Source organism: Osmerus eperlanus, chromosome 7, assembly GCF_963692335.1.
Source record: "Osmerus eperlanus chromosome 7, fOsmEpe2.1, whole genome shotgun sequence".
Taxonomy (NCBI): Eukaryota; Metazoa; Chordata; class Actinopteri; order Osmeriformes; family Osmeridae; genus Osmerus; species Osmerus eperlanus.
In genome coordinates this window covers 22091072-22110224 of record NC_085024.1, presented here as the reverse complement: position 1 = coordinate 22110224, position 19153 = coordinate 22091072, and the positions used below count along the sequence as shown (strand labels likewise).

The 19153-nt window shown below is 49.7% G+C and overlaps 1 protein-coding gene across 4 annotated transcripts; it reads left to right on the top strand.

The window, feature by feature from the left end:
- Window positions 1-205: 205 nt before the first annotated feature.
- fam171a1 (family with sequence similarity 171 member A1) lies at window positions 206-18978 on the top strand. Of its 4 annotated transcripts, none has more exons than XM_062466050.1 (9): window positions 206-677; window positions 7293-7520; window positions 8146-8238; window positions 9860-10018; window positions 11180-11356; window positions 14834-14950; window positions 15234-15348; window positions 15706-15823; window positions 16011-18978. In XM_062466050.1, the coding sequence occupies exons 1-9, from the start codon at window positions 569-571 to the stop codon at window positions 17526-17528; spliced, it is 2634 nt and encodes an 877-aa protein (XP_062322034.1). In that variant the 5' UTR covers window positions 206-568; the 3' UTR covers window positions 17529-18978. The 4 variants fall into 4 exon arrangements, with proteins under 4 accessions (XP_062322034.1, XP_062322033.1, XP_062322032.1 ...); XM_062466049.1 differs by having other exon boundaries at window positions 14834-14980; XM_062466048.1 differs by having other exon boundaries at window positions 14834-15010.
- The last annotated feature ends 175 nt before the right edge of the window (window positions 18979-19153 follow it).

Sequence of the window (19153 nt, the reverse complement as noted above, 5' to 3'; positions counted from 1 at the left end):
AAATCATAATGTCCATAAATCAAAAAATAAGGAAAGTGCAAGGCAAGGTTAACAAACATACATTATTCTAGATAGGCTCCAGCATCCGTCCTCTTCGTTGAAAGAAAAAATAAAAGTGATAAATTGACTATTTGGCTTTACTGCCATTTCGAAAACATTCTCAAAGGTCAATTGGGAATATATTTAGTCACTAGATCCAAACGCGACACGTCTTGTGAATCGGTGAAAATCATGTTCGCCAGCAGATGCCGTTCGTACCTTTAAAATGCAGAAGCTGCTGATGTAGGAACCAGCAACCCAGCAGCCTGTTGGAGGTGGTAGTGGACCTCTTTGGCCATCCTGCTCAGCTCAGAAAAAAATCTACTAGACGAGCAGCAGAAAGGGCCGGGGATGCAAACAGGACAAAACCAAAATACAACACTAAAGCAGAATTTGAGGAATGCTGATGCCTTAAAATATGGACAAGGGGGTGATCTACGAAGTTACGAACAACATCGAGCTAGCTTGTTAGTTTGCCAGCTACGATTTACTTTTAAATCATTTCTCCCGTCTCGATACATCTGCAACGATGCGGCTTGATTTGACTCGCAGGACCGCTGCGATTGTTCTCTGCCTTTTGGGATGCAATATCTGTAGAGCGGCAACTAAAACCCTACAAGAAGATAATGGCATTAAAGGTAACGTCTCTGACATTTTATGTAGTATAATACTTAATTACAGAGTGTGGCTGGCACGTTAGTTTGTATTTGCCATGTCTTGTAAGTGCACTTCATAAGAAGTACTCATTTTATTGCTAGCAGAGGCTAGCCCAGCTAGCCACTATAGCACAAAGTTAGCCAACGTTAGCGGAATTTTAAACTTATAACCCAACGGCAATTTTCCTAGTGCTACCTACAATGTGGGAGTGTTATCTTGCAAACGTGTGAATAACGAAGGGAACATGTCCTGCTGTGATTCATAGTGCGAGTAATCACAAGAATGAAAAGCACATTTGAATATCTAATTATGGGTTGCTAACGTTAGCTTTAGAGATGCATGAGATAATTGATGCCCATGTGTGTTGGACTGACATCAAAGTGTGTGTAGCAGGTTAACAAGTTAATGACGAAGGCAACGAGTCGTTCTAATGGGACTGATGCATGAGACACATTATCCACTTGTTGACTTTTGCATCTTTGTTAAATACATACAAATACAAATGCAATAGTTCGTCTTCCACCGTGTTTTACAACGCACTCCACACAATATAGTAGGTTGCTGCTTGGACTGGTCCAGCGCCTGTGATTACAAGTTAAGATATTGTTTTGGTATCTCTTCCTCTCCCCTTTCTTCTCTCCTCTTTTTCTCTCACACACATTCCTCCCCTGTCTATCTTTATCCCTCAGAAACGCATAATGATAGCTTGGATACAATCTCACAGACACACACACACCTCTTTATGATTGGTATAGACAGACAGATACACACACGCACAGAGTGTAATATTAAGTCATATTTCTCAAAAAATCTGATTTTCTTAGCCTACTGCCAATTCTTAACTGAGATTTGATCACTTCTAAGTTTTTGGACATTCCTCTCTTCAAGGGTTCTGTTCTAGAACTGGTTGAATCTGCTGGGAACAAGATAGGTGAAAGGATTTTGTGTATTTTGTAATTATAAATATTTGTAATTATTCTTGCCTATTTTACTGGACACTTTTTACACTTTGAATCTATCTTGAATTTTCAGTTTTTCTCTGGAGTTTCTCTATCATAGAGACTCCTCCTTTCTCTCTTGAAATCTCTTGTTTTCTTTAGGATATTTCTTTCCTGTCTCCCCCACTTCCCCTCTCTCTCTCTCTCTCTCTCTCTCTCTCTCTCTCTCTCTCTCTCTCTCTCTCTCTCTCTCTCTCTCTCTCTCTCTCTCTCTCTCTCTCTCTCTATTCCCCCTCCCTCCCCCCTGCTCTGACCCAGTCTAACCTTCAGGCCCACCCTGGGGGTGTGGTCAGGTCGATATGCAGGGCTCTGCTGGTCTAGTTCAGCTGTGCAGCCAAACAGCAGCCATACTCCCTCTACTGCAGACCATACTCCTTAGTCAGGACCAGCCACTGAAGCGAGGCTAATGTAGGGTGACAGAAAGACTATGTCATTTGTACGTAGACATTGCACTGCAGCACTGTTCCCTGTGTGTTGTGTATGGACTACTAAACCAGCAGCCATCCAGCACATCACAGTTGTCCCTGAGCTTAAACACTATGCTAGCTCTGAAAACACCCTGTCATCTCATGGTCTACAATCTGTCACACCGCTAAAGGAAGAAGGCCTCCTGTTCTGTATCACACGCAAGGGATGGGGAGCCAGGGCTACTGGTGCGTATAGACAGTAGCCAGGAGAAAGGACTGGTGATATATATAGACATATAGGGTTAGGGCTTATATATATATATATATCAATATTATATAACTCCTCAAAAAAAACTCACTCTCGTTTTGAGTTGCTTGCTGGATTGGATGAACTCTCCCACAGTAGTAAGGAAAAAACAACACATATTGGCCATTTTGACACTTTATTCATTTTACACTGTCAGGGACCACAGTAGCGTGTGGAAGATCCATACGCAGCCACAACAGCTTGGCACCTCCTCATGCTGGTCACCAGCCTGGTCACACACTGCTGTGGGATGGCCTCCCATTCCTCAACCAGGATTTGTCACAAGTCAGACAACATGTTTGCGTTGGTCACTCTGGCACGTACAGCACGCCCAAGCTGATCCAATGAGGAGGAGGTGCCAAGCTGTTGTGGCTGCGGATCTTCCACACGCTAGTATACTGAGGTCCCTGACTGTAAAATGAATAAAGTGTAAAAATGGCCAATATGTGTTGTTTTTTTCCTTATTACTGTGGGAGAGTGCAATCATCCAATCCACCAAGCAACTCAAAATGAGAGTGAATACCAACAGAAGAATATTGCAAAAGATTTTGGCCGTGTGGGCTGCTACCCACACGTTTAGCTGTGTTGCTCACTCCCCAAATGCACCATCCTTACAAGTTGTACCTCGTTGTAAAAGTGACTAATCAGGCTTTCCAACGATATAAAATACAATACCAATTGGTATTATTAGTGGGGAGGAATAATCAACCAAAATAATGTTTCCAAACTTTTTTTGAGGAGTTTATATATACACATTGATCCACAGCAGTCCAACAGATGCATTCCGTAAATCATTCTCAGAATGAGCTCCTATTAACATTGTTTTGGTAGTTGAGATGTGAGGGATTGTGTGTATATAACATGCCAGCAGCTGACTCCATTCTGGCTCTGCCAGAGTCCAGTCAGTCACACCGTCACCAGGAAGCACATGGACACAACACTTGATTCATCTTTCAATCCTTTTTTCCAGTGTCAGGAGTAGAACGCTCTCTAGAGCAGAGCTCTCAGGATCTCCATTATTTCTGTGCAGGAAATGAATGATGGCCAACACTCTAAAGCAGCCACTGCGTTAAAACCACGTCTGATCAATAACGTGTGGGCTCACCCCCAGGACCCTGCTGGTTGGACTGCTGCTACCTTGGCTAATTGGTTAAGATTGTAGCATCGGGCAGGGAAAACTGTCTTTGATGTCTTTGTCCTCCATATGGTAAACACACACACACGCGCCCTGCAGAGTCAACAGACTGAAGAGTTACTGGTTTAACAAGGCTCACACAACCAGCTCGTCTAGGCAGATACAGTTAGGTCCATAAATATTTGGACATTGACACAATTTTCATCATTTTGTCTCTGTATACCACCACAATGGATTTGAAATTAAACAATCAAGATGTGCTTTAAGTGCAGACTTTCAGTTTTAATTTCAGTGTATTTACATCCAAATCAGGTGAACGGTGTAGGAATTACAATACATTTTATATGTGGCCCCCCCCTTTTAAGGGACCAAAAGTAATTGGACAATTGGCTGCTCAGCTGTTCCATGGCCAGGTGTATGTTATTCCCTCATGGGAGTTCGTTATTTCATTGACAAGGAGCAGATAAAAGGTCTAGAGTTCATTTCAAGTATGGTATTTGTGTTTGGAATCTGTTGCTGTCAACTCTCAATATGAAGTCCAAAGAGCTGTCACCATCAGTGAAGCAAGCCATCGTTAGTCTGAAAAATCAAAACAAACCTATCAGAGAGATAGAAAAAACATTAGGTGTGGCCAAATCAACTGTTTGGTACATTCTTAAAAAGAAAGAACGCACTGGTGAGCTCAGCAACACCAAAAGACCCGGAAGACCACGGAAAACAACTGTGGTGGATGACAGAAGAATTCTTTCCCTGGTGAAGAAAAACCTCTTCACAACAGTTGGCCAGATCAAGAACACTCCAGGAGGTAGGCGTATCTGTGTCAAAGTCAAAAATTAAGAGAAGACTTCACCAGAGTAAATACAGAGGGTTCACCACAAGATGTAAACCATTGGTGAGTCTCAAAAACAGGAAGACCAGATTAGAGTTTGCCAAAAAACATCTAAAAGAGCCTGTACAGTTCTGGAACAACATCCTATGGACAGATGAGACCAAGATCAACTTTGAACTGCTCATGATCCAAAGCATACCACCTCATCAGTGAAGCATGGTGGAGGTAGTGTTATGGCGTGGGCATGTATGGCTGCCAATGGAACTGGTTCCCTTGTTTTTATCGATGATGTGACTGCTGACAAAAGCAGTAGGATGAATTCTGAAGTGTTTCTGGCAATATTATCTGCTCAGATTCAGCCAAATGCTTCAGAACTCATAGGACGGCGCTTCACAGTGCAGATGGACAATGACCCGAAGCATACTGCAAAAGCAACCAAAGAGTTTTTTAAGGCAAAGAAGTGGAATGTTCTGCAATGGCCAAGTCAATCACCTGACCTAAATCCAATTGAGCATGCATTTCACTTGCTAAAGACAAAACTGAAGGGAAAATGCCCCAAGAACAAGCAGGAACTGAAGACAGTTGCAGTAGAGGCCTGGCAGAGCATCACCAGGGACGAAACCCAGCGTCTGGTGATGTCTATGGGTTCCAGACTTCAGGCTGTCATTGACTGCAAAGGATTTGCAACCAAGTATTAAAAGTGACAATTAGATTTATGATTATGTTAGTTTGTCCAATTATTTTTGGTCCCTTAAAAAGGGGGGGGCCACATATAAAATGTGTTGTAATTCCTACACCGTTCACCTGATTTGGATGTAAATACCCTGAAATTAAAGCTGAAAGTCTGCACTTAAAGCACATCTTGATTTCAAATCCATTGTGGTGGTATACAGAGCCAAAATGATGAAAATTGTGTCAATGTCCAAATATTTATGGACCTAACTGTATGCCATTTTCCTGTAACTCCCCCGTGTGTGTATGTGTGGATGACACTCCTTGGCTTCTTTAAGAGTGAGGTCACTAGATTTATTGGATGAGAATGGGAAGGGGAGTGTTGCATTTGACACTGTGTGTGTGTGTGTTTGAGAGGGAGAGAGAAAGAGAACAGGGGTCTCCCAGGGGAGTTCTCCAAAGTGAGCACAGCTGGTACCCCTAACGACCGCCGTAGTGGGACAGGAAGTGATGTATTTCTTTAAGAATGCCCCCCCCCCAACCCCCTCTCTCATGCAGTGGAGGTTGTCCCATAGGCCCAGCCCATAGAGGTATTCTACTGCAGGAGGGAGTGCATAGGTCAAGCCTAATATTCATTCCTCTTCTGAAGATCTTCTAATCCGCAAAATGATTAGTAAATTCTCCGTCTGACAGAATGGAAGTTGGATAAGCTGACACAGGGGATGATTGTGTGGTTTGTTGCCTTTATTAATACTTGGTGTATCTCGTTGTGTCAGAACCCTGCCCCCAGGATGGGTGTGTTTGTAGGAGGGTCTGACCTGCTCTGGTCTAGTCATGCTGGTCACCTGTCTGACCTGCTCTGGTCTAGTCATGCTGGTCACCTGTCTGACCTGCTCTGGTCTAGTCATGCTGGTCACCTGTCTGACCTGCTCTGGTCTAGTCATGCTGGTCACCTGTCTGACCTGCTCTGGTCTAGTCATGCTGGTCACCTGTCTGACCTGCTCTGGTCTAGTCATGCTGGTCACCTGTCTGACCTGCTCTGGTCTAGTCATGCTGGTCACCTGTCTGACCTGCTCTGGTCTAGTCATGCTGGTCACCTGTCTGACCTGCTCTGGTCTAGTCATGCTGGTCACCTGTCTGACCTGCTCTGGTCTAGTCATGCTGGTCACCTGTCTGACCTGCTCTGGTCTAGTCATGCTGGTCACCTGTCTGACCTGCTCTGGTCTAGTCATGCTGGTCACCTGTCTGACCTGCTCTGGTCTAGTCATGCTGGTCACCTGTCCCCCCAGGATGGCTGTGTGATGGGGAACTGGCTGTGTGTGTGTGGAGGAGAGGAGGGGGGGTGGAGGGTGATTCATGGTGAATGTGAGATTGGCGTAAGGGTGCGGCTGGTTGTGTAAACTAGGGGGTTATAGGGAGAGGAGGAGGAGGGGAGGGGCGGGGAAAACCCTTTCAGCCTTAATTGAAAGGTCGCCATGGTTCAGACGACAACCAGTGATCAGAGTTCACGTGGTTGTGCATACAAGCAACTGTACAGAGAGACAAGGCTTGCTGTTGTTCATCCTGAGCTGCATGTTGCTGCTAATGTGGCTAATATGGTTTAATCCTACCAGAACATGTTTGTCAATCATGTAGCTGTTGTGTGGGTTACACTGAGGTCAAGCTACTTGTTAACAACACACAACTTCAGATACAAAAAGATGTTCATTTACAATTTTGACCAAGTCACTGTTCAGTCTAAACTGCACCTTATGGCAAGAAGCTCAATGGCCATGTAATTTCCTTGTTATTATTCTGCATCCAAAGATTGTGTGAATGTCTAGACCTGGCGTTGACCTAGGAGGGAGGTGGACAACTACATAGCAGGAGTAACAACATGCAGTGTTTCTATATACAATTTTGGTATTTGTGAGTGTGTGTTGGGTATCCAGGCATCTCTGATCTTTCTAGAAAGGATATCCAGCATCGTTACAGGGAGAGTTAATGGTGTAATTGAAGTGCTGTGCTTTAGGAATGCAAGTGTGTGTTCCTTTGTTAGCTTCACAGCCGCCTCTCTGTCCGACACATGCTCGGACACCGTTAAAGGGGATGTGTGTACAGTTGTTTCCTGCTAAGACCTCTCAAAGGAAAAATGGCATGTTGTTTTGGCAGGGAAGCACTTTTGGACTGTAACCAGGAAATTGGTCAAAAGGGATCATTGTGATTGGCTGTTGTTTGATGTGTTGTTGTCTTGTGCTTGACGTTGCAGAGGTGACTCTGAAGGTCCACCTGAGTGATGCCAGCACCCACCAGCCCCTGGGCGGTGCCACCGTTGAGCTCTTTACCAACCACACGCCTGTAACCATGGAGACATCCGCTGCTGACGGCAATGCCTACCTCCGCTTCCCCTACCGTCTCGGAACGCCACTGGTCGTCACAGCAACCAAACAGGGCTACGTGCCAAACTCTGCCCCCTGGAGACCCATCAGACTGCCTGGTGTGTGTGTGCAAGCGTGAATAAGGAGTATGAGTGTGTGAGTGTTGTAAAGCTCTCTCTTGGAAGTCGCTTTGGATAAAAGCGTCTGCTAAATGCATAAATGTAAATGTAAATGTGTGAAGGAGTCAGTGCAGAGTGCTGAGAGTAGAAGTGCTGAGCTGTGATGTCTGTGTGAACAGCAGGTGTCTTCGCTCCGTCTGTGTGAGATGGAGTGACCAGCTCTAGTTTAGTTTAGTGATGCCAAAACTCAGCGAGGGGACACCTAATCCTCTCACACTACTGTCTGCACACACATCCTGTGTGTGTGTGTGTGTGTGTGTGCGCACGTGTGTGCGTGTAGGCGGCGGGGAGGGGTTCATTAGAAGCTAGTGGAACGGCAGCCAATTGGATTAGCACGCTTACCAGCACTGAACAATAGAGGAGTGAAAGGAGGAGAGAGAGGGAGAGAGAGAGAGAGGGGAAAGGACAGCATCCTGTCCGCTCCGACAGCATCCTGTCCTGACGGGAAAATGAATGAAAGATGGACAGCAAAATACACGAGGGCCTGATAATCCCTTTATTATCAGATGTGTCCAAGTACATTTCAACATGTTCTGAAAGGAACTCATTGTGTTTGTCTTTGCAGTGTTCTCCACTCTCAGTCTGGACCTGCTGCCAGAGAGAACTGCCACTCTGATGGTGTACGATGATGTGGTTCAGATCGTCTCTGGGTTCCAAGGTAACACTTTGTCCTCTGTGTGTGTCTGCCTGCAGTCTGTGTGTGTCTGCCTGTGTGTCTGTGTGTGTCTGCCTGCTGTCTGTGTGTGTCTGCCTGCAGTCTGTGTGTGTCTGCCTGCAGTCTGTGTGTGTCTGCCTGCAGTCTGTGTGTGTCTGCCTGTGTGTCTGTGTGTGTCTGCCTGTGTGTCTGCCTGCGTGTCTGTGTGTGTCTGCCTGCAGTCTGTGTGTGTCTGCCTGCAGTCTGTGTGTGTCTGCCTGTGTGTCTGTGTGTGTCTGCCTGTGTGTCTGCCTGCGTGTCTGTGTGTGTCTGCCTGCAGTCTGTGTGTGTCTGCCTGCAGTCTGTGTGTGTCTGCCTGTGTGTCTGTGTGTGTCTGTGTGTCTGCCTGCAGTCTGTGTGTGTCTGCCTGCAGTCTGTGTGTGTCTGCCTGCAGTCTGTGTGTGAGCAGTGATTTAGCCCTTTCCCCTTTGACCTGACACACATAAATAATATGACACATCCACTCATTTTAGAAGAGTCTCTTAAAGAAACCGAGCACACACACCCTCCCTCACGCTCCTGCCTGGCCTGTCACACACCCTCCCTCACGCTCCTGCCTGGCCTGTCACACATCTTTTGTTTGTGTGTGTAATTACATTAGATAAGGTTATATTATATTTGTTTTCATCAGAATACATGTTCTTGTCTTGTCTCCTGGCTCCTTTGTGAGTCTGTGATTGGCAGGTGACTGAGTGTGTGTGTGTCTGTGATTGGCAGGTGACTGAGTGATTGAGTCTGTCTGCTGTCTGGCTGACAGACAGACAGACATGGAGAGCAGGTTAGAGGGGGGAGGGGTCTTGTGACGGACTATAGGATGGAAGGAGTTTACACTGGGCTCCGTTTTAATAAATCACCTGGGCTCATTTACATGCTCTGTTTCATAGCTGGACCACCAGATATAATCTTTAGCCAGGTATAGATATGATCTAAAGTTAGGTTTTTACCTGCCAGAGCAAGTTGAGGAGCGAATGTGGAGCTTAAACAGAGAGTAAACATGAACACACACCCACACACACACTCCGGCTCAGAGCTCTGTCTCATGGTGCAGGAATGCATACTCACCACAGTGGAAACACAATGACATCACCTCACACACTCCATCTCTAACACACACACACTCCATCTCTAACACACACACTCCATCTCTAACACACACACACTCCATCTCTAACACACACACACTCCATCTCTAACACACACACACTTTTTTGTTTCTGCTTTGCACTCTGTGTCGGTCTGGCTGCTCAAGGAGAGAGAAAGAGAGAACAGCAGAAATCTGAAAGAGAGAAACAGAGACCGTAGTGACGGTGACCGTACGGAATCAATCCTGTCTCCTTTATTAAGATGGAAGTGTGTGTGTACAGCAAGACTTGTGTGACTCAGAACGGCAGATACAACAGCAGCCTGTCCAGGGTTAGTACTAACAGGACACAGTCATCAAGAGCCCTCCCCAGTCCAAACCCTCCCCGGTCCAAACCCTCCCCGGTCCAAACCCTCCCCGGTCCAAACCCTCCCCAGTCCAAACCCTACACTGATTACTGTGTGCAGCTTCTCACACCCCCTGCGTGTGTCTCTCTTCCCCCAGTTTCGAGGGCTCAACCCTGGGTCCAGTTCCAGCGTCGGGCCCTGAGCCTGCCTCCCAACACGTCCTACACCAACCTCAGCGCCCTGCTCACCGTGGCGAGCGCCCCTGCTCACATGCAGCACTTCCCCTACCTGCAGGGCCTGGGGGGCAACGGCTCAGGTAGGCAGCGCTGTGGGAGCAGCACTATCTAGTCTGAACACACCGGCCCTGCTCTGCTACTGGCTGCCATGACGCCCAGGTCTGTTGCTATCTCTGGCACCTGACTCACATGTATCTCCACACCTGGGATAGAGGAGAGATGGTGAGGCTGGGATAGGGGACAGATGGTGAGGGGGTCAGAGCTGGAGGGGTGGGTGGGGGGGGTCAGAGCTGGGGGGGGGTGGGGTCAGAGCTGGGGGGGGTGGGGCGGGGGTCAGAGCTGGGGGGGGTGGGGGGGGTGGCAGAGCTGGGGGGGTGGGGTCAGAGCTGGGGGGGTCAGAGCTGGGGGTGGGTGGGGGGGGTGGCAGAGCTGGGGGGGTGGGGTCAGAGCTGGGGGGGTCAGAGCTGGGGGTGGGTGGGGGGGGTGGCAGAGCTGGGGGGGTGGGGTCAGAGCTGGGGGTGGGTGGGGGGGGTGGCAGAGCTGGGGGGGTGGGGTCAGAGCTGGGGGGGTCAGAGCTGGGGGTGGGTGGCAGAGCTGGGGGGGGGGGGGGAGAGCTGGGGGGGGGGGATTAGAGCTGCAGCAGGAGTTGACCTTGGACAGATAGATTATCCTGAAAACACCTCCATTCTGACCCACACACACCATCCTGTCTGATCCATTCTTACACAACCCCTATGTGTGTGTGTGTGTGTGTGTGTGTGTGCCCTGGGCTGTGTGAGTGAGCCAGTGTTTGTCTATGTTTGCCCCTCCTCCGGTTGAGCACCCCTCAAAGGTCACCATCCCCCCTCCCTTGGCAAAGAATTCTGCCCCCCCACATCTGGGTGTTCAGTTTGACTCCATTAGCTTTATTAACAATGGCCTGCTCCCCCCCCCCCCCCCCCCCCCACACACACACACACACACACACATACTCTGTACCCCCCTTATATCCCATTTATTTTCCATTGTTGATCCTTCTTTATCTACGTCTACATCCTCCTATCGTCTTTCCCTGTCCTCTCCTCTCCTATCCTCCCCTGGCCTCCCCTCCCAGTTTCCTTTCTTTTCTTCTGTGTTTCCTTCTCAATCTGTTCCTCTTAACTTTTCTCTCTGGCTCCTCCCACATGTAATGCCCTCCCTATTGTTCTCCAATGTGACCCTCCATCTCTCCTCCACTCCTCCACCCTGCTGTCCCCTCACAGGATCCGAGCGCAGATTTGAGCTGACTCCGGTGGCAGCCATCTCTGTCCACTTATTGGCCAGCGATGGTGTGGAGCTGCTGGTAAACGAGCCAATCAGCATCTCTGTCCCTCTGCCAGCCAATAGCGGTCTGAAGGAAAACGATCACATACCTGCCTGGAGGTTCGACCCCCGCTTGGGTGAGTACCTGAGTTTCTTTCTTTCCACAACGTTTACCAGTTCTTTGTAGACACACGCAAAACCACAAATACACACACACACACACACACACACATTCAGAACTGATTATGGAACGGTGGAATAGTTCAAAGGTTTATGATAGATTAGTGAAAATAAACCACTGAATTAAACTGCGAATCAAATGATTACTTGTGGTCACGTGCACATCACGAGAATGGATGTAGGATTATAATCAAGACAGGTTAGCTCAGCCAGGCCTGCTGAATAACTGGTCCAGACTATAACCTGCTGAATAACTGGTCCAGAATATAACCTGCTGAGTAACTGGTCCAGACTATAACCTGCTGAATAACTGGTCCAGACTATAACCTGCTGAGTAACTGGTCCAGACTATAACCTGCTGAGTAACTGGTCCAGACTATAACCTGCTGAGTAACTGGTCCAGACTATAACCTGCTGAGTAACTGGTCCAGACTATAACCTGCTGAGTAACTGGTCCAGACTATAACCTGCTGAGTAACTGGTCCAGACTATAACCTGCTGAGTAACTGGTCCAGACTATAACCTGCTGAGTAACTGGTCCAGACTATAACCTGCTGAGTAACTGGTCCAGACTGTGGAAGGACTCCAGGTTACCTGTCTGACTCAGCCGGATCCAGACAGCAGCGGTCAACCTGACCAGTGTTACAGCAGCCTGACCAGGGTCACAGCAGCCTGACCAGCGTTACACCAGCCTGACCAGCGTTACAGCAGCCTGACCAGCGTTACAGCAGCCTGACCAGCGTTACAGCAGCCTGACCAGCGTTACACCAGCCTGACCAGCGTTACACCAGCCTGACCAGCGTTACACCAGCCTGACCAGCGTTACAGCAGCCTGACCAGCGTTACAGCAGCCTGACCAGCGTTACACCAGCCTGACCAGCGTTACAGCAGCCTGACCAGCGTTACAGCAGCCTGACCAGCGTTACAGCAGCCTGACCAGCGTTACACCAGCCTGACCAGCGTTACAGCAGCCTGACCAGCGTTACAGCAGCCTGACCAGCGTTACACCAGCCTGACCAGCGTTACAGCAGCCTGACCAGCGTTACAGCAGCCTGACCAGCGTTACAGCAGCCTGACCAGCGTTACACCAGCCTGACCAGCGTTACAGCAGCCTGACCAGCGTTACACCAGCCTGACCAGCGTTACACCAGCCTGACCAGGGAAACTGCTGCACCAGGCTGAGCTACATTTCAAGCCAGTGACCTTGTTGTTGCAGTGCAAGGGCCAGACCTTTGTCCGTTGTCCTAAATGTGCAGTGAGATCTACAATATGTGACTTATCACTCTCCTGAAGCGTGACCCCAGCAGGTCCTGGAGGACCACGTCTACAGACCCGACCCCTGGCCCAGCCCCCTGCCCCTCCCCCCTCCATCAGTCTGCTGGTTAGGGTTATGGGTATTTCCACAACAGCCGCTGTGTCTCTGGACTTCACTCTGGGATAGACCCCTGTTCCCTAGCAACCCCCAAATAAACATCAGAGTTGGGGCTTCTAATTGCGTGACAGAGACACACAGAGAGTGAGGGAGAGTGAGGGAGGGAGAGAGAGAGAGGAAACAGAAGTGTTTTGAGAGCCGGAATATTTCTCTCACAAAGAAGCCAATGTGAGGAGGCTGTTGTTGTGTTTTTGCACATGGCCTAGTTGCAGTGTTGAGGGCAGAGCTCATGTGTACACACACACTCAAACCTGTTCTTCTGGTGTTGCCGCCAGTTGTACTTGTGGTGTTTTGTGTGCTGGTGAGGTATCACATGGTAAAGGAGACACAATGCTCTCTCCTAAGGAAATGAGGAGGTTCCTGATGTAAATGCAACACCTGTAAAAGCATTTTTTTATTAATGGTTCATGTTGATGTATGTTATGTCACTGTGAGACAGAGGACTGTGGTAACTTCAAAGGTTGTTATTTGACTTGGCATGAATGGAGACAGCAGAGGGTGGATTGACTTGAACTCTGTGTTTGCATCGTCATGGTGGGTTGCCAGATTCTGGTCTGCATTGTAAGGAAGCGTGAGAACACTTAGATGTCGCTGTTTAGAAAGGTCACTGAGAAACCCATTACTGTCCCAGAGGATATGGACTAGGAATGGATAGAGCCATGGGCTGGGCTAGGCTGGAGGTAATGCTTTGTTTGGTTCTTGGGAGTGACTGATCAATATATAAAGTGTGAGTGTGTGGGTGTATACGAAAGGGGAGGCAGGGGAGTACATCTCAAGCTCTCTCCATACAAACCCTCTCCCTCGTGTTGCTCCTGCCCTCCTGCATCCCCTCTCCTGCCCTCCTGCATCCCCTCCTCCTGCCCTCCTGCATCCTTTCCTCCTGCCCTCCTGCATCCCCTCCTCCTGCCCTCCTGCATCCCCTCTCCTGCCCTCCTGCATCCCCTCCTCCTGCCCTCCTGCATCCCCTCTCTTGCCCTCCTGCATCCCCTCCTCCTGCCCTCCTGCATCCTTTCCTCCTGCCCTCCTGCATCCCCTCCTCCTGCCCTCCTGCATCCCCTCTCCTGCCCTCCTGCATCCCCTCTCCTGCCCTCCTGCATCCCCTCTCCTGCCCTCCTGCATCCCCTCTCCTGCCCTCCTGCATCCCCTCTCCTGCCCTCCTGCATCCCCTCCTCCTGCCCTCCTGCTTCAGACTCTCTAGGATCGGTTTACTCCCGCTAATCCCAACCCTAAACATCAGGAGATCGGAATACAAACCAGATCATAAATCCACGCTCAGAGACAACTTTGTTCCAGTCCTTTCACTGGCACCCTCTCTCCCCTTGGCTCTGGGCTGGTTTTGCTCTCACCAAGACCCAGTCTGCTGCCTCCCTGTGGCTGAAACTAGAACTGCAGGTGTATCAGCACAGCCGTCAGGGTTCCCAACAGTCTGATCAAATCTTCAGAACACGTGGGTCTAAATAGTTTCTCTTACAAGGGTGATAAATAACTGTTTAAACACTTTAACCAGGAAACCTCCTTGGCCGCAGTCTCGTGAGAGAGGGCCGGGCCTAGTCTGTAATGGTAATTTGAGTCAGCTGTTTGTAGTGTGCAGAGCTTTGGTAGAGGACATGTGCTCCAAATGGAATGTTGTATTAGGGGTGGTGTAGCTTGGTGGGGTGGTGTAGCTTGGTGGGGTGGTGTAACTTGGTGGGGTGGTATAACTTGGTGGGGTGGTGTAGCTTGGTGGGGTGGTGTAGCTTGGTGGGGTGGTGTAGCTTGGTGGGGTGGTGTAGATTGGTGGGGTGTTGTAGCTTGGTGGGGTGGTGTAGCTTGGTGGGGTGGTGTAACTTGGTGGGGTGGTGTAACTTGGTGGGGTGGTGTAGCTTGGTGGGGTGGTGTAGCTTGGTGGGGTGGTGTAGCTTGGTGGGGTGGTGTAGCTTGGTGGGGTGGTGTAGCTTGAATGTGCTTGTTAGTTGATAAAGTCTATTCACAAGCTGTGTGATCCGAATGTGTGTGCGTGCAGGGGCCTGGTTGAAGAGCAGCCTGGGCTATGTGCAGAGAGAGGGGGATCATCTGATCCTGACCTACATCGCTCCCCAGCTGGGCTACTGGGTGGCAGCCATGTCCCCTCTACACACAGGTGAGCCCAGCATGTCCCCTGTACACACAGGTGAGCCCAGCATGTCCCCTGTACACACAGGTGAGCCCAGCATGTCCCCTGTACACACAGGTGAGCCCAGCATGTCCCCTGTACACACAGGTGAGCCCAGCCCTGCTCTGCTCACTCTTTATCCTGCACAAGGCCAGGTCAAAGTGAAATAAATAATAGCCTTGAATGTGAAACGAACACACGTTGAATCCCTGTGTGTGTATTTAATGAATTTATCTAGTGAAGGGATCTGAAGTGTGTGTGTGTGTTTTAGGTCCCATGGTGGCTAAGGACATCAGTACGTACCACACGGTGTTCCTGCTGGCGATCCTGGGAGGCATGGTCCTCATTCTGCTCTGCCTGCTTTGCCTGCTGCTCTATTACTGCAGGTACGTGGCTAGCTGACTGGTAGGCTAGCTGGCTGCTAGGCTAGCTGGCTGCTAGGCTAGCTGGCTGCTAGGCTAGCTGGCTGCTAGGCTAGCTGGCTGCTAGGCTAGCTGGCTGCTAGGCTAGCTGGCTGCTAGGCTAGCTGGCTGCTAGGCTAGCTGGCTGCTAGGCTAGCTGGCTGCTAGGCTAGCTGGCTGGTATATTGGCTGGCAGACTGGCCGGCTGGTCCGTGGGCACTAAAACCCAATTACAGTGTTGGATCAATGACCCTATACTATCATGTTCCGACAGTCAGGGGCGTGGCTGTAGTAGCGCCAGACAGCCCACAGAGGGAGCTGTAACGTGTGTCTCCTCCGCAGGCGGCGCTGCTTAAAGCCTCGCCTGTCCCGACGCAAGCTCACCCTGTCTGCTGCTCTGGACGGCAGCAAGAGAGACCAGGCCACCTCCATGTCTCACCTCAACCTCATCAGCAGCGAGGTAAAGCCCTTCACTAGAGCCCTGTGGTGCACACACACACATATCTATACTGTAGCCAGCAGCAGCAATGACAGATGACTACGGTCACAATCAGTATACTGCTGCCCTGTGCATTACATTCACACCAATTCTATTGCTATTTTAGTGGTTTCTCTGTGTGTTTTGATGCATCTTGCCTTGTCTCCAGGTGCAGCTGGAGATGGTTTCCACAGCAACAGAACCTGACATGACCACACCCATGCTCAAACCCTCCTCTTATGATCAGCATCACCAGGAGCTGGTCTCTCATGGCAACCACAGCCGCTCATCACTTGTTAACCACAGCAGACACGGCTCGTCTCTAGGCAACCTGACCCCCCGTAGCCGTGACTACCGGCAGTCTGTGGAGACGTTCCCGCTGAAGTCTGCCCTTTCGACCGGAACGGACCGAGGCTACCGCCAATCATACACCTCCGTCTGCTCCTCTACCAATCAGGTTCTGGATAGACTGTCCTTAACCAATCACGTGAGCCAGATCAGCAGTGGGGGAGAGGCCACCTCCCCCTCCTCCCCCCCTCTCTCCCCCAGCCGAGCCGAGGCCATGGAGAGCCGGCCCCCTGACTACCACCTGTCCCGCTCTGTGGACCACCTGGAGCGCGCCCTGCCCCTCTCCCTCCCCCGGCCGGGACAGCTGCTGTGCTGTGGCTCCGTGGACCTGCTCAGCGGGGGGGAGGGCTACCCCAGAAGAGTGCGGCCCACGCTGGTGATCCCAGCTCACTACATGCGTCTGCCGGGAGAGCATCCCCTGTGTGGGCAGGCCCTGCTCCTGCAGATGGAGCAGCAGAGCGACCTGGAGACCATCCAGGCAGAGCTCAACGCCACGCACCCCCAGCAGTCCTCGGGCCACTCCCCTGACGACTGCTCACCTGGCTCGGCCAATCAGGGGGAAGGGGACGGACGTAACCTATCGGAATCTCTGTCTATCCCCACGACGCTCGGAGAATCTGGTCTGGTTGAAATCAACGACGAGGACACTTTATTGGCTGAGAAGACCCTGATGGAACTCCGGGGAGGGAAGCCCCTCCCACACCCACGGGCCTGGTTCGTCTCATTGGACGGACGTTCCAACGCCCACATCCGCCACTCCTACATTGACCTGCAGCGTGCCGGGTGCCATGGCAACAGTACGGGAGGGGGCGGCAGGCGCAGTGGTAAGCATGGCAACAGCAACGACACCAGCCTGGACTCTGGGGTGGACCTGAATGAGCCCAGGGTGGGACGCAGGTGGAAGGAGGACAGGAAGAAGGACAGGGCGAAGAGCACTCCTCCAGCTGTCTACACCCAGCTGGTGTACGTGGACGACCTGGAGGGCCCAGCGAGCGAGCGGGAGGCAACCCCTAACAACAGCCCTGGAGACGGCCAACTGCCAGACACACAGCGCCATCAGGAGAAGATGGAGGAAAGAGAGGAGAAGGGGGGAGAGGTAGAGGAGGGAGGAATCATCCAAATACAGGAAGAAGCCCCTTCGCCTTCCTCATCCTCCCCCTGCTCCCCCCCTGCCCTGCCACCGCCAGAGGGGGTGGCCTTCAGGACTGAGCATGCCCAGACTGCTCTGCTGTCTGTCTCACCTGATGACGACCCAACCAACGACGATGGCGAGGAGGAGAAGAAGAGCCCCTGGCAGAAGAGAGAGGAACGCCCCCTGCTGGCCTTCAACCTCAAATGACCCATACCTGACCTCTGACCCCTTATGACCACTTCACACGCAGAGAAATATGAAGTTTGTTTCCCTACTCCCCCATATGTACACAGCACTAAGGAGAGGACAGGAGAGGAGCAGGTGGATCTGTGTACTGATATAACCTGTGCTGCACTCTCGTTGTTGCCCAGACCCACATGGTGTGATGTCCCTGCCTGAGAGACAGACTTTCAAAGCAAGAACCTAAAATAGAAGTCATCGTTTAATTGCACAACTGCTATGCCTTTTATAAAATTAGCATTTTAGGCAAAAAAAGGGTGATTTTCTGAAGGAGATACGGCCCTCGTCTGCCTGTTGATGAATCTTCTAGAACAAAGAGTGGTGGCATAAGGTGGTATAAGCAATATTGCAGATGTTTTACCGGGTTTGTCTATCCTTTGACCTATGCATTGTGTTTAGGTCACTGGGAGTGGGAATGAGCAGTCATACACAGTGTAATGGAGTCTGTCAGAGAGTAAGGTGGCAGCCCTACCTGTGGAGGGTGCTGTGTATGTAGGAGGTGCCAGAACACTGGGACCAGAGCCAACCACATCAGCACTGAGGCAGAGATATCACCCCAGACTCTCCTCGTGATGAAGGTCGTGGTGAAGGTCGTGGCACCCAGACGAAGGCATCGCATCGTGGATGAGGTCACATGAGAAGTTTTTGATACTATTGAACCACCGACTCTGGCAGACTTTGCTGAACTGCTATGCATCACTTTTATACTGTTGCTTGAGATGCCTTTTTTTGTATTTTTCTTTTAATACTTTATGATTTTTAGTTGCAAACATTAAGTATTTTACTCATAGGTTGTTTTTATTTGAATTTGTTTCAGTACTTTTCCTTCAGACCTGCCTGACAGGACTACACAAACACACATGCTTGTTTCTTGTATCTTGAAACCAAACTGCTTTTCTCTCTTTGTGATTACAACTATAACACTAATTGTTCCACATGTCTAAGTGCCTTTGAAGTCGTCTAGTGAAGATCTGTTGTTCACCCTATTTATTTCTCCACTCAAGTTTTCTCCTCTACCTCACCCCTCTCTTGGCAGATAGCATGCAGTACTCTCCTCAACCCTAGGGGTGAATGTCATGTGGCAATAGCTAGATTATATGTGAAGACAACAATCCACAGAACATGTGTGTCCACATTTGAATCTGTTTGTGCACATGTGTGTGCGAGTGGTTGCTATTGACATATGACCTCTTCAAATATTACAATTTGTATAATTTGTATATTTCTCTCCCATTTCTTGGTATAGTCTAAATGTTGTGTGAGCTTGTTGTGAATGCCACTCTCCCCCCTGACTTGTTCCATTGTAACCACTTGGGATGAGATGTACTGTATTTTACTGTGCACTCCACACCAAATGTCTTATTTGGTTGCTTGTATTATAATTGAAGCCTAATATTCTGAATAAAGAACCAAATTACAACAATGTGTATTTTTCAACAAATTGTTGTGGATGCTTCATGTACAATATTTTGAGAAATACTGATGGTGTTGCCTGGACTTAAAATACGGGCCCGAGGGCAGTTACCCAGGATAGGGCAGAAGAAGCAGAACTTGTAACCAGTTTTTATTTTATAAACAAACTAAATAGCCTA

What these genes read in the sequence shown, in the direction of transcription:
- fam171a1 (XM_062466047.1), top strand. Translation starts at nt 569, where the DNA reads ATGCGGCTTGATTTGACTCGCAGGACCGCTGCGATTGTTCTCTGCCTT. An exon ending in GAGGTTCGACCCCCGCTTGG is followed by an intron (nt 11,357 to 14,833) that starts GTGAGTACCTGA and finishes GTGTGCGTGCAG; the next exon opens with GGGCCTGGTTGAAGAGCAGC. An exon ending in CATGTCCCCTGTACACACAG is followed by an intron (nt 15,071 to 15,233) that starts GTGAGCCCAGCC and finishes TGTGTGTTTTAG; the next exon opens with GTCCCATGGTGGCTAAGGAC.